Here is a 14,565-nt window from a genome sequence, read left to right on the forward strand (position 1 = left end):
ACTGGGCCTTTCAAAAATAATTTCAGGATGGGTAGGAAGAAAAGTCTGATTCAAAGGACTTTAAATAGTCATCATGGAGTGAGAAGGAGTGGTAATAGATGTGGTCCTGGGTGAGACTCAGAAGGTAAAGATTGTTGGGAATTATGGTCATAACTAAAGGGAACAATAGGTCACAAATGTTATTTAATGTGTATGGATATGGAGAAAGAGCCCCTAAGTGAAGAGGGGCAGTTAGGAGAAGGGCTAAGGTCTAGAAAAAGACTGGAGGACACAGATCTGCAACAGGGAAGAATTGCTGGAAGATAAGTTTGATAGAGAGGGGAATGGATGAGAGAATTTATATTTCTTAAAGAAGTTGGTAGTTTATCTTTGCGCAGTAAGGGGTTGGAAGCCAATGCAAGGAGATTCATTCCATAGTGAATCGTGCTGGCCCCAAATCTCACTGCCTAAACAGTTGGAGGCATGGGCAAAAGATGCCTCATTCTAAGAAATCTTATCTGATATATCCCTCAACATTGGCTGATCTCTCCCTCCTTCTCCCCTTCCCTGTCTGTTCCTGAATTTGTCAGTGTCTTTACTAAACCCAGAAAACTCCATAGGAGAATTTCTAATTATAGGAAAAAATAGAACTGAACAGAGATTGACCTACTTGATATATCTGGGCAGTTTGAGTTATACAAATGGACCAACATACCCACGTGTCCAAATGAGTCACACTCAAGTTGTCTGCATTTGAAAGTCTACACACTAGATTAAAGCTTTTATATTTTCCCTTCTTTAGCCTTCATTTTATGACTTTAACATTAAATGCATGGCATTGAAATTTACATGATTATGTCATGGGATGTCAAATTCATTCTTTCTATAAATTCCCAAGTCCCATCTGCATACTGTGAAGTTACTTTAATACTTTATAGCCTTACTTTTAAAGATCCCTTGAAAATAAGGATTGACTTTTTTTCTCTTTAAACAAAATAAAAAACAGGGGTCCTAGAGAGTAAAATAGCTAGCCAAACTCTTGTTGTGTAAAAGAAAACTCATATTTGCAAGATAATGCTTCAGTTGAGAGTCAGAATTTTCCTTTTAATGTTGACACTAAAAAGAAATTGGAACTTTAAAGTTAATGTGGTTTTTCTGTCAGAAAAGTCCTATAACAACCATAAGGCACATTTAAACTTGCTACAAACTTTCAATGGCTCATAACTAATGTTTGTTTTAGCTTCAAGATTAAAAGAGTTTTTGCTACCATTACCAAGCAAATGTATGTTTCTTACGCTTTACATGACTCTTAAAATATAACACATCTTCTTTCAACATTTTGTTGTGGTGAAAGGAGAGGGTTGTTGTTGACTTTTTTATGTAAACAAAAATGGAGTTTATGTGTCAATTGCTCTTCATCAGTTATTTTTCTTCATCAGCTATTTTCACTTTTTGTCACGCTGGAATGTTTGGAGACATTCGAAGACCCAACTCACAGTAGTTTACTAATTAGTAAACAGCAGTATTACTGAATTAACAGCAAGTCTAGAGGTAGGGGATCTGGAACAAGCAGGAGCAGGGACTCAACAATGTCATTGCAATCCCAGCTTTTGTCCATCTACTTGCTCTATCATCCTTGTTATATTGACTTTTTAATCCTCAGACTTGTTTCCTCACAACTGTAAGATGGCTGCTGCTGCTCCAGACATCAAATCAATGCTCAGATAGTAGAAGGAGGGGTTTTCCATCAAGTTCTACTCTTGGATCAATCCCTCTTATAAGGAATCAAGTTTCTACAGAAATTGCTTCAACAGACCTCTGTTTATAACCCATTGACCAAAACAGCACCAAAATGGTGTATATGCATGTTGTATGTGTGTTTGTTTCAGTTGCATTTCAGTAGTTAATTTTGGAGACAAAGCACTGCAAGAGGCTGGCCACACTTTCCTATTTCCTTGAGCCCAAAGTTGGGAGTAGAAGGTAGACATATATACATTTTGATGGAGTTCAACACTCAAGTTATGTAAACATGGTTAGTCAGTGGATTCTCAATTTCCACAAAAACTGAGTTCTGACTGGCTTCCATTTTTCACCATAGACCCAACTCTGCTTCACGATAGTCACCAACCCAACCCTACCCGTCCCAAATTTAGAGGCTCTTACTCCATCCTGAGCCAGATGTGGTCATTTCATTTACCTTTCCTGGACACTTTCTCAGACCTTTTCGATAGAGGTAGTTATGTCCTGCAACACAACAGGGCAGAAAAGGAGTTCTGTTAGCAAGGAAGCAGAGTCATTGGACTTGTATCTCTTACTGTGCCCTTTCACATCCTATCCATTTCATACTAAAGTTTTTATTTAAGTGGTTTCCTATTACGTTTACTTAGTTGCTGCTCATGGGCTAACCCCTGTTAATCAGTTGCTATAATCCCACTGGTGTAATCTTTCTAAAACACAAATCTGAATTTATTTTTAGCTTTCTAGCATGGCTTACAAGACTGGCTATGATCTATCCTTTGTATACCTTTCCAGCCTTTTCCACATGGCCAAATTGGTACTTTGTTTTCCATTTTTTATTTTTATTTTAGATTCAGGTGGTGCATGTTATATGAGTATACCATGTGATGGTACAGTTTGGGCTTCCATTGAAACTGTTACCCAGGTAGTGAACGTGGTACCTATAGGTAATTCTTCAATCCCTACCCCTTCCCTTCCTACCCCCTGTAGAAGTCCCCAGCATCTGTTGATCCCATCTTTATGGTATGTGTACCCAGTGTTTATCTTCCACATTTAAGCGAGAACATATGGTATTTGGTTTTCTGTTTCTTCCCCAATTCACTTGTCTTCCAGCTCCATCAACGTTGCTGCAAAGGACATGATTTTATTCTTTATATGACTGTGTAGTACTCTACGATGTATATGTACCACATTTACTTTATCCAAATCCACTATGGTCTTTGTAATTGTGAATAGTGCTGTAATAAACATATGAGAGCAGATACCTTTTTGGCAGAATGATTTATGCTCCTTTGGGTATTTGCCCAGTATTGGATTGCTGGGTCGAATGGTAATTCTATTTTTAGTTCTTTGAGAAATCTCCAAACTTCTTTCCACAGGGACTGAACTCACTTACTTTGCTACCAACATTGTATGAGCATTCCCTTTTCTCTACAACCTCATCAATATCTGTTTTTGTTTTTCTTGTTAATGGTAGGCATTCTGACTGGTGTGAGATGGTATCTTATCATGATTTTGATTTGCGTTTCTGTGATTGGTATAATTATATTACAGGATATATGTTGTCTCTTGCTTCTGCACCTTTGTTCTACTATTCGCCTAGAATAACTGTCCTTCTTGATGTTCCTCCACTCTTCCTTCCTGACCAGGGTCTTCTTGTCCGTTAAAACTGATGTTATGGGAGGCTTTTCTTAATACCCTGTCCCCAACAGGCACAAGTGTTTTTCCTCTGTCCCTCCACAACACCTGGTGGGAGTCCTTGCTGCCTGTGTCTCTGGATGATGATTTATTTGTTTGCACAATCCACCTATCTTTTGGTACCAGATGGAGCTTTCGGAGATTAGGAACTGACTCATCCCTGTACAGTCTGTGACCCATAGGTGATGCTCACATTGTGTATTTTTAATGGCAGGAAAGATGTGAAACATGCTGGATGACAGTGGAAGTATGTGGATACCATATAAAGAAAAATCCAGTCCTGATTCCTAGGAGGTCAGCATAAATGTGAAGCATTTTATTTTCTATTGTTTCTCAGAACTTGCATGATTACTGGCTCTAACTTAGGAATGGGTTGTGAGTAGAAGACGGGGCTGAAGCAATGGAGCTTTACAAACAAAAGTTATTTGGCAGAATTGACTCTGAGAAAACTCACGGGTACAAAACAAACATGATAACTACTGTCCTTTGGAAATGACTCACTGAGCTGAATACACAGAACTGGGCCAGGAGGCTTTCTATTCTTGTGTATCTGCTAGTCGGGTTAGCAACTACTTTAAATTCTAAGGACTGAAAGTCACTAATTCGGGTGTGCATAGGCAAAAGAACTTTCCAGAAAGCAGTCTATTATAAAGCATCACTTAATGAAAGCTCTAAACGGTCTATGTAGTTAGGAATAAGTCTAGTAAAGATTGAGTTTTGCCTATTCTTCACACCAAATCTTGGATTCTAATATTCAGTTACGGGTCACTCACCCCAACACTCTGATATATAGATCCAAGGCAGATTTCTTTACTTTTGGATTTGAAAATATGACACAGGGATTGAGTGGGAGTGGTTAATCTCCTACTAGAGGATGAGGAATACTGGATATATCACTTACTGTACCATAGAAGATGTTAAATATAACAACCATGACCAGCATAGGACAGAATTCTGATATCAGAATTAGGTGCTAAATCTAAGTCAACATTAGGAAGGAAGCTTCCTACTTCTGTGTGGCTCAAATTCTTTGACCTCCCACCCCAATCTATGGACTTCTAATCCTCCTTTATGTGACACAAATTTTGTCTCCCATGAACTGTGGTGAGAGTTCACTATATCATTTTAGAGCTTTCATTACTTCAGTGGAAATCCTTACATCTGACACAATCAGGCCCAGTAGTTGGTCCGGTATTTTATTTTTTAAGTTATCCAAATGACACATTCTGAATTTTTAAAATTTAAAACATAAAAGCTTCATCTATTTTGAGGGGAAGAGGAGAGGGAGTCAAGGTCTTGTCCTCAGTATTGGGCCACTGTTTTATTTGTCTGTATCGACACAACAAGCTGAATCAATAATGAAGTATTCAGTATTTCCAGATTTTTGTCTCTTGAAAATGGCCAGAGAACTGTACATTCAAATTGTTGCAAAAGAGTCCGCCTCCTTCTAGACCTTTACAATTTGCTCTCAGTTGTTTATCATTGTCTCTCCCGCACCTAATCCAATAACAGATTTGTGTGTGTGTGACTTGCTTTTATTCAGCCTTTCCAAAGCATTCATCTTATTCAACTTGGTTATTGAAGAAATACTAATTTTTTTCTTGGCCTCCCACTTCATCAGTTAACATAATATTTTGTTAAATTATTTGATGATGATAACACACTGAACTGGTGGGAAAACAGTATAGAAAGAGCAGAAGTATATAGAAAGAATAAACTGGTTTCCCAGAGGCATGGGGTATGCTGTGGGTACCTATCAGTGCGTTTTTTAAAGAGAGAGGTGACTATTTTCAAGAAGTCTTTGGCCTTACATGTGCACATGTTCAACACTAACGTCATTTAATAGAGTCTTGTTCAATTGCTCACCACTTTTATGTGCTTGACAAAACGCCTGCTGTCTGCCTTGTTAACCCTGGCGATTTCTTTTGTCTGTTTTCTTGGCTTTGCAGCATTTTGCTTAAAAAAAAAAAAAAAGGCCATTTTGTCCAGCTATATTCTTTCTTATGTACAATGCTACTGAGGAGAATTATATAATCTACCCTTTTGGCAAGAAGAAACATTTCATGATTGAAGTCTGAGCTGGAAAATGGCCCTTGAAGGCACGAGTAGTACCCGGGACCCTCCTGTGTAATGTAGTTTCCCATATAAGTGCTTTGTCTTGAGCTCTGCTTCTAGGGGACCAGAGATGGGGATTCGTGGGCAAGTAATGAGGGAGTGTTCTCATTACTTGTCAGAAACCGGTAGGGAAGTGTGAGAAGCAGGATGAGGCAGAAAAAGAAGCTAAGGAAGAATGTGGCTGCAGATGAAAGCTCAGCCGGTTCCCAAGGGACCTCTGGACCACAGAATGTCTTTTGCCTTGAAGCCACCACTAAGGCAGGGAGTAGCGAAGGAGTATAACTCCCAGAATCGCAGCTTCCATCATCCAAGGGCAACCCTCCAAAGAAGGTTGCAGTTATGTAAGCAGGTAGCAGCGACTGAGCAATGCATGCATGAAAACTAAATTGGGAAATGCGTTTGAAGGGATCTAGCTAAGTAATTAACTATCTGCTAATTAGCAAAATATCAGATATTAAATACACAGCATTTTAAAAACAGCTACTTTTATTGAACCCAATTTATGAGCCTACCAAGACTTTCTTGGCTTTACTTGTCTCCTGGGCCCTCAACTGGTTGAATAAAAAGAGCCCAGGGCCCAATGTCATTGCTACATTTTCAGATGTCACCAGCTGACTCATCTCCTCTGGGGAGGCCAACTTCAGCTAGTCCTTCACTGTATCTACCACCAGGGGAACTGCAGCAACTGGAGAGTCCAGACTGACCCCAAGGAGACTCACAAAGACTATGATTTCTGCTGCCCTGTATTTCCAGATTCACACCCAAAGTGCCACACAGTTAAAATGCCATACAGTGAGACATGGCACACGTGGTGGCAGTTCCAAGGGGCCAGGTGCACAGCTAGGAAGAGTATAGGAGTCAACACCCTAGGGGGAAACTTTGACCACCACAGGAAACTATAGATCAGTTTCTTTTGTTCTCTTGCTCTGAAGGATTGTTTTGAGGTGTGTGGCTCTGTAGAGTAGGGGACCCCCAGCCCTACATCCATTCATGGCCTGTTAGGAACCAGCCTGCATAGTAGGAGGTGAGCGGTGGGCAAGTGGAGCCCTTCTTGCTGTCAGATCAGCAGAATCATTAAATTCTCAAAGGAGCACTAAGCCCATTGTCAACAGCACGTGCAAGAGATCTAGGTGTGACTCTTTACGAGAATCTAATGTCTGATGATCCCCTCCACCATTTCCCTACCCCCATCTGTAGAAAAATTTCCTTCCACAAAACCGGTTCTGTTATGGTCCGAGTAACACTCAGCTGCTCACCTTGATACCAACAAATCAAAGCGGCAGGGAACTGGTAGAAAGAAGTTTATTTCTGAGTTCAAATCCAGAGAGCAGAGCCAGACTCAAGGTCTTTCAAAATGGTTCTGCTCCCCCTCTAGGCTTTTACAGTTCACTTTTATAGTCCAGAGTTGTTGGTACCTATACATTAGCCATGTGACCAGCAGAGCGTTGTATAGGACTTGAGTTTTAGCTGCATTTAACGATAATGACATTTTTCTGTCCAGACTTCCTGGTATCAGGTATCAGAGGTATCCTGTGACTTTTATCAGTAGGGCCTGGCAGCAACAGCAAGCTGCAACAATCAAGCTCGCTGTAGAGTAAAGGGCGTAAGGCATCATACATTACACAAAGGTTATACAAATCACAAAGCTTATGATTACATTGATACAAAAGTCATATAATTCACAAGGCTTACGATTACATGGATACTATATTATTCAGACTTATAGCTACTCAGAAAAAGGGAGTAAAAGGAGATTTGCATCTTTCAGTTGATGGGGCATAGACTACAGGGAAGTCAATGATCACCTGAAGCTACTCACTGAGAGTGCATAGGAGATACGGGAAGCACACCTTTTATTAGCTCTCAGGAATATTGTTCAGGAGCGCTTGCGCCCTGGCCATGCCCTTCTCTAGGGGCTGCGACCATATGGACAGACATTAGAGGGTCGCTGTATCCGTTCCTGCTGCCAAAAAGATCAGAGATGCTGCCGTAGAGCACGTCTGGAGACTGTCCCGTGTGACTGAGCAAGTGGCTCTGTCTTCTGTTCTAGAGCTGTGGCCAGCAAGGCAAGCCCCATCTGCTTTCCATTCTTCCTTGTGTCACTTCCCCTTTTCTTCACTCTTCCTGCCCTTCAGTTGTACTTCTGTGCCCCCTCCCCCACCATGTATTCACGAATGCTCTTAGCCTGATTGAAGACAAAGAACCAAAGCCTCAACAGAGCCTGAGACAGGGACAGTACCCCTAGAGATTCTAAGTTCCATCCAATACATGAATCCCCTCAATGGTGGGATTTCATGATAAAACATCAGGGGAGGTATTGTGAGTAAAGAGAAAGTAATCCTAAAATTGTTCTTTTGTTCTTTCTCTGTCTAAACAAAGTCAATCCTATTAAAATCTAAGTGGATGCTAAGGAGAAATCCCCAGGATGCTACAGAGAGTTTTCCTTTTGTAGAGTTATGTTTTACAAACTGGCACAGTATGCACGAGCACTGTGGAGAGGCACTGAATTAAAAAAAAAAAAAAAAAGTGGAGGAGAATGTAACACCCCAAAAGCAGCTTTTCCTCAAAAAAATTCAGAATATTCAGGGACTGGCATACCAGTGATGAACATTCTTCTTTTTTCAAAAAAAGAGAACTGACTTGTTCTGCGGTTCCGACCAGATGGAGGTCAGGACTAGTCTTTTTATTTATTTTTTTTGTCAGATAACATTATATGTTTTTGTCATAGACATAATGATGTTTTAAGGTGCATATACATCGTGGAATGGTTTTGAGTGTTACTAATGTGCAGGCTAGAGAATCTGTCCCAACCTCAAGGGATGTTTGGATCACCATTGTCACAATTAGTATCGATGGCTGTGGTTGATTGGGTCTGTAGCTATTAAGAGGGCTGTGTGAAAGCTGCTCTGTTCTTGCTAGCTTGTGCTTATAGAAATGGCTTCAGTTTTCTCTTCTGTCTGATTGGCCTTAGCACGTGTATTTCTTTTTGCCATGTTCTATTACAGAGACCACTTGCCTTTGCCTTTCTCCCTTGCATTTGGAATCTAGCCAAAATGTACCAGAACATGCTGCTTCTCACATTTGAACCCTTTTGTAAGGATGCTGATTGCAACTTGGGTAACTTCAGTTTAATCCAAGGTGGAAGCTTTCTGCTGCTTTGGGGGAAGAAAATAAATGTCTAAAAATAAAACTTAGGCATAAAAATAGGGCCACATACTCATTAACTGCCTCACTTAGCTGAATGCTGGAATTATTGCAACAGCACTAAATCAGCCTTTGTGTAGAAGAGGTTGAGTATTTTTTCAAAATTCATAGTACTTTATCTTAGATGATAAGTGGATTCCTGTAATTTGTCATTTTATTCAAAAAACATGAATTAAATAGTCCTCAAGGACCCAATTTTCAACTGATGCTCATGCTGACCCCTGAATTGGAGCACTCGGGTTCATGAGTTTTTTTGGAATGTATTTTGTGGGCTGCTCTGAAAGAGACTGGGGACAGGCAGGACCAGGAACCAGAGCATGCAAAGACTGAGATGCTAGAGTTAAGAATTTGGATCTTACTCTGAGTGTGGTAGGAAGCCACTGGAGGGATTTAATTAAAAGAATGTTATAGAGTTACTTATATTTGAAAAATATGACTCCTGACTGATGTGTTGACTGGATCATAAAGAGGCAAGAATTGGAAAAGGGTAAACAGCCAGATGTCTACTTTCAGATATCCAAGGAAGAGATGATAAGCGGCTTTGGAGAAAGGTGGTAATAGTAGTGTCGGAGACAAGTGGACAAATGGTGGAGTTTAACCCACAAACAACAATTTAAAAAAAAAAACTGGATTAGATATGGGGTGTGAAGGAACAGACCCATAAAGATTGATTTCTAAGTTTCTGGCCTAAACAACTGGAAAATTTTGGTACCGATTATTGAGATGAAGAATGGAAGAGGAACAGGATAGTCATTGTTGTCTTGTTTTGTTGGAGTGGGGCACCAAGCAATGAAAAAGGGAATGAGGTGGAAACCAAGGGTTTATGTTAATTTGGGGCATTGAAGTGATCAGGTCAAATGAGCAGTTGAGTAAATGACCTCTACTCAGTATGTAAGTTTGAGAATCCTTATCATACAGATGACATTCAGAGCTCTTCTACAGTCCCTCTCCCACAGTGAGGAACTCACATTACAGGATGGTATAGAAAAAGCAGGAGGACTGGGAACATTCCATATTTCCACACAAATAAGGCAAGCAGAAGACAACCAGTAAAGGACAAGGAAGAAACAGCAGTGAAAAAGGAAAAACTAGGAGAATATGGTGTTCTAGAAACCAAAAGAAGATGCTTAACAAGAGAAGGTAACAGACAATTGTGTTGAACACTGCTGTAAGATAAGGTTGAATAAGATAAGGACAAAATGATATCACTGTTTTGGTGTTTTTGGTGACAGACAAGGGCAATTTTTGACATGTTATGCAGATAGGAGCCCAGAGTTGGATTGAAGGGAGATTGTAAAGTAGGAAGTGGGGATAGCTATTTAGATAATTGTTTCAAGACAACAGAGTTGAGAAATAGGTAGATAGCTAATCAAGAGTCAGAGGAGAATTTTTGTTTCTTCTCATGTTCCTAAGATGGGTGGTATTGGAAGCAACACCATTTATGCTCATGGAATTAAGCACCATTTATGCTTATGGAATTGATCTAGCGGTGGGGTGGGGGGAGGGAGGGAAGGAGGGAGAGAGGGAGGGAAGGAGAGAGAGAGAGATCCCAATGACGCAGTAGCAAAGAAATGCAGTTGCAGGGATGAATTTGTTGAACGCAAAAAATGTGTGAGATGCAAAGCACAATGAAGGGTTGGCCTTGGGTAAGACTAGAAGGGGAGGCAGAAAGAGTGGACTCAGCTGTAAATGGGTTGGTTGAATTGGTGATGGGAAGATGAGGGGGTGTCCATTGTCACAGCTAGTTAATGAAGCAAGAACATCATCTGAAAGGGAGATTGGGAAAAAAGATGTTGGAAATTTCAGGAGAAAGCAGCAAATACTGAAGTCATTATGGGGCAGGGGAACATAAACCTACAGCAGGACAGTGGACATGGAATGTTTCAAAATTATGTTAAACAAGGTGAATTTAAGTTAATTTTTGCTTAGAAAGAGATTGTGATTAAATTTTTAGTTTTTTTAATGACCTATAGAGACAAAAATTATATGATTACATATTTCATAGTAAAAAATTAACAATTATTTATAATCTTACTATTCACAGAAAATTATTATGGTATATATCCTTTCACAGATTACACATGCAAGTACATCTATAGGAAGAAATATGTAAAGGTCTTAATTCTGATAACCAATACTAGTTTCCAGCAGTTTTTACTTTACCAAATATTTTAGCTATTGCTCTAAGAGAAATGAAAGCTATTGTAGTTATAACTTTACCATACTGCAAATGTTTTTCTTATTTATTATATCTTAATATTTGTTTTTGTTGCTTTTCTAATTTTTTACATAGATATATATCAATAATAGAAAATGTATAGTCATGCTAAACAGGCCCTTTTCCAAGGTGTTATAATCCATGATTTTCTTCTAGTCTTTAAAATGTAAAAATTGTGACTATAAACTATTAATCTACCAGGTTTTATTTTGGTAGGATGTAATAAAGGAATTTTATTTTATGCTTTTGGATAGTTTTAATCATTCTTAAATCTCTATTCCACAACAAATATAGAATGCATTCTTGTAATTGTAGCACTTCCAAATGATTTATTTAACACTTTCTTTTAAGGTTTTAAAACCAATTATATGCTATTCTTTAAACAAGCTACTTCTTAAAGAGTAGAAATTATTTGTAATCCCATCACCAGAGAAAATCAGTTATATTTTACTTACTTGAAACTATATTGTGTTGTCCATGTACATTTGTATATTCTCACTTTTTTGAGCTTATGAAACCCTCTTTGTAAACCAGGAACTTAATGGCTCGCACTATTATTGGGCATTTAAGAATATATTTTCAGTTTTTAATTGTTCTTAATGTGTGATTATAAATAGCACTATAGTTAAAACTGGATTTTACAAAAAAGTAAAAAATAGAAGAAAAAGACATAAATAAAAAGAATAAAATATAAATAGCACCATAGTTCATACCATTGGCACTTTGTATTGAATTAAAATTGGTTTTAGTAATTTTTTTTTTTTTTTTTTGAGTTGGAGTCTCACTCTGTCACCCAGACTGGAGTGCAGTGGCCGCTCCCGGCCACTGCAGCCTCGCCTGCTGGGCTCCAGCGATCCTTCCGCCTCAGCCTCCCGAGTAGCCGGAATTACAGGCGCGCGCTACCACGCCCGGCTGATTTTTTGATTTATTGTAGAGATGAGGTCTCGCTGCCTAGGCGGGTCTTGAACCCGTGGGCTCAGGCAATCCACTCACCTCAGCCTCCCAAAGGTGTGGGATTATAGGCTGAGCCACCGAGCCCGGCTGGTTTTAGTAATTTTTACTATAAATTTTTACTATAAAAGCAATACATGTCCATTGTAAGAAAGCTTTTCATTTTAATTTATATATATATATATATATATATATATATAGAGAGAGAGAGAGAGAGAGAGAGAGAGAGAGAGAGAGAAGAAAGAACTCATTATCTTGTTCAGGCTAGTCTTGAACTCTGGCCTCAAAGTAATCTTCTTGCCTTGGCCTCTCAAAGTGCTAGGATAACAGGCCTGAGCCACCATGCCTGACTTGTAGAAAACTTTAAAAATAATAAAAACTATTATCCAGAAAAGCCCTGTGAATGTATAGATACCAAATCTGTATTCATTCAACAGCCATGTTTCAGTACCTATTATATGGCAGACATTGTTTCTAATGTGAAACCTCTTCTGAGTTAGCATCCTAGCGTATATTGAGTCACCTGGTGTATAGTCATTATGTCTTGTTGGTGTCCTATGTGCAGAGATGCATGTACTTTTAAAAAAGGGACGATGCTATTCAGAAGTTGTATTGTAATCTGATTTTTCTCCCATAGCCAATTAAGAATTTCCTGCCACGTCATTGAACCATCTTTTACAAAATCATGTTTAATGGCTACAAAAAATTATGTGTGTGAACATGCCATAGTTTAAATAATCTCCTGTAGTCAGACACTATAATTCTTTTTCAACTCCCTTTTGCAATTAAAATCCATAACGTGTGTATTTTGTTTCTTTGCTAGCATAACTAATATGACCTCTACAAGACATGAAAGCACAAGCAATATTGTCTTTCTTCCTCATTCTCATACCGTCTTGGAGTGGATTTCAAGGTAACTTTTTTGTTTTTGTTTTTTTGGAATTGGAGTCTCACTCTGTCACCCAGACTGGAGTGCAGTGGCCGCTCCCAGCCACCGCAGCCTCCGGCGATCCTTCTGCCTCAGCCTTCCAAGTAGCCGAATTACAGGTGCGCGCTACCACGCCCGGTTAATTTTTTAAATTTTATTGTAGAGATGAGGTCTCGCCTGCCCAGGCGGGTCTCGAACCCGCAGGCTCAGGCAATCCACTCACCTCAGCCTCCCAAAGGCGCAGGATTACAGGCTGAGCCACCGAGCCAGGCTCAAGGTAACTTTTTAAATAATACAAGTGGTGATTTTAAGTATCCTTGGATACTTATAACACAGTGCAAGGTAGCTGTTTCCTCCGTAGCCATAGTGTTATAAACTTTCCTTAATGACCAGCTAATATGAAACAGAGAACAGACTGGGAATCTGCATGGAGATTTAAAAGCTGTGTTTTCTTCTGTCTACTCTGATTAAGGCTCTTTCTAATCTGTTAGCTGCTACCAGATTTTAGAAATGAAATCACTAGAAAGGCAAGTTTGATTGACAGTTTTTATTTTTTAGTGTGAGCTTGATGCTTAACACTTGACAGAAGGCGTTATCAGCTGTGTTGGGTCCTGTGGCAGACATTCTTAATTATCCAGTGAAATATTAGAGGGGTTTAGAAGAGCAATTAGGGAGGCCGACAATCACCCCTTTCCTTTCCCACCTTTCTGTGCCTTTCTGTCAGCATAACATCACATCCCTCTAGCTCTCTGCAGAAAAACTAAATCTCTCTGAGGAAGAGAGGTGGGACGCAATAGGGTGGAAAGAGCCCTGGGGCGGGGGGTGGCAGAGGAAAAAGGTTGTGGCAGGGCCACTTGGGTACTCAGTTCTCCTGATTTGGATGGCCTTGGTCTAGGTCCAAAGGAGTTCACCTGTTGTCCAAAAAAATAGGGTCTCTTCCTCCTAATATCTTAGAATTCATAGAGAGGGCATAAGCTTTACTTAAGATATCTTGTAAATTGCTGGATATTACCATCAATGATATTATATAACTAGGTATATATGTGTATATAAAATGTATTATATATGTATATAAACTCTATGGTTTTTTTGCAAAAAAACTTATTGTGTTTAATTTGTTTTTTGAAATCAACTTCTGAAGTTGACAGTAAAAAAAAAAAAAAAAAAAAAAGGAAGAAAGATTGGGATGGGACTTCCACAGTTTTATCCAGAATAAGATTGCTACCTATATTTTGATTGGCTCATGGGATATTCTGAGAGTGATCTAAAGTCAAAGTTAATGAGGCTCTGTGTCCCCTTTGAACTCCTCCTGCCTGTGTCTTTCCCTGCTTGGAACCAGTGTACAGATATTCCTAACAGGTTCCTGAACTCGGCATTATTTTCTACATGCTCCAAATATTTTCTGACCCAAGCAAGCTAAGTTTGTTCCAGTCTTTTAGAGCCTGCTGGCTCTAACTAGCTGAATAAACTAATTTATTATTGTTGTAGAAGGTGTTAAAAATGAATGTATTCTGGGAATGAAAATCAACAGAAGTCTTTCATATACATCATTTCCAGCACTGAAGCAGCCAGGATTGGAAGAGGGACAAGATTATTAATCAAGTGGGTAACAAACCAATGTTTCTATGCTTTGGGCTGTTGCCAATTGTCACTGTTACCTTGAATAAAAACAGGTAATCAATTAAAATTGAAGAAACTCAAGCTTCAATAGCTTGTGTCTTCATAATCAGACTAC

General features: G+C 39.2%; 1 protein-coding gene across 1 annotated transcript in view; it reads left to right on the top strand.

Annotated features, from left to right (window-relative positions):
- HHLA2 (HERV-H LTR-associating 2) overlaps positions 1–14,565 on the top strand; it is a 56,134-nt gene that overhangs the window by 27,362 nt on the left and 14,207 nt on the right. The window contains exons 5-7 of the mRNA XM_021707789.1: positions 7,031–7,123; positions 12,726–12,815; positions 14,319–14,321. Coding sequence (XP_021563464.1) covers positions 7,031–7,123; positions 12,726–12,815; positions 14,319–14,321 — 186 coding nt within the window. The remainder of the gene's footprint in view (positions 1–7,030; positions 7,124–12,725; positions 12,816–14,318; positions 14,322–14,565) is intronic.

The sequence above is a fragment of the Carlito syrichta genome, unplaced genomic scaffold (assembly GCF_000164805.1).
Source record: "Carlito syrichta isolate Samal-C Ts95f unplaced genomic scaffold, Tarsius_syrichta-2.0.1 Scaffold125966, whole genome shotgun sequence".
In the NCBI taxonomy this organism is placed as follows: Eukaryota; Metazoa; Chordata; class Mammalia; order Primates; family Tarsiidae; genus Carlito; species Carlito syrichta.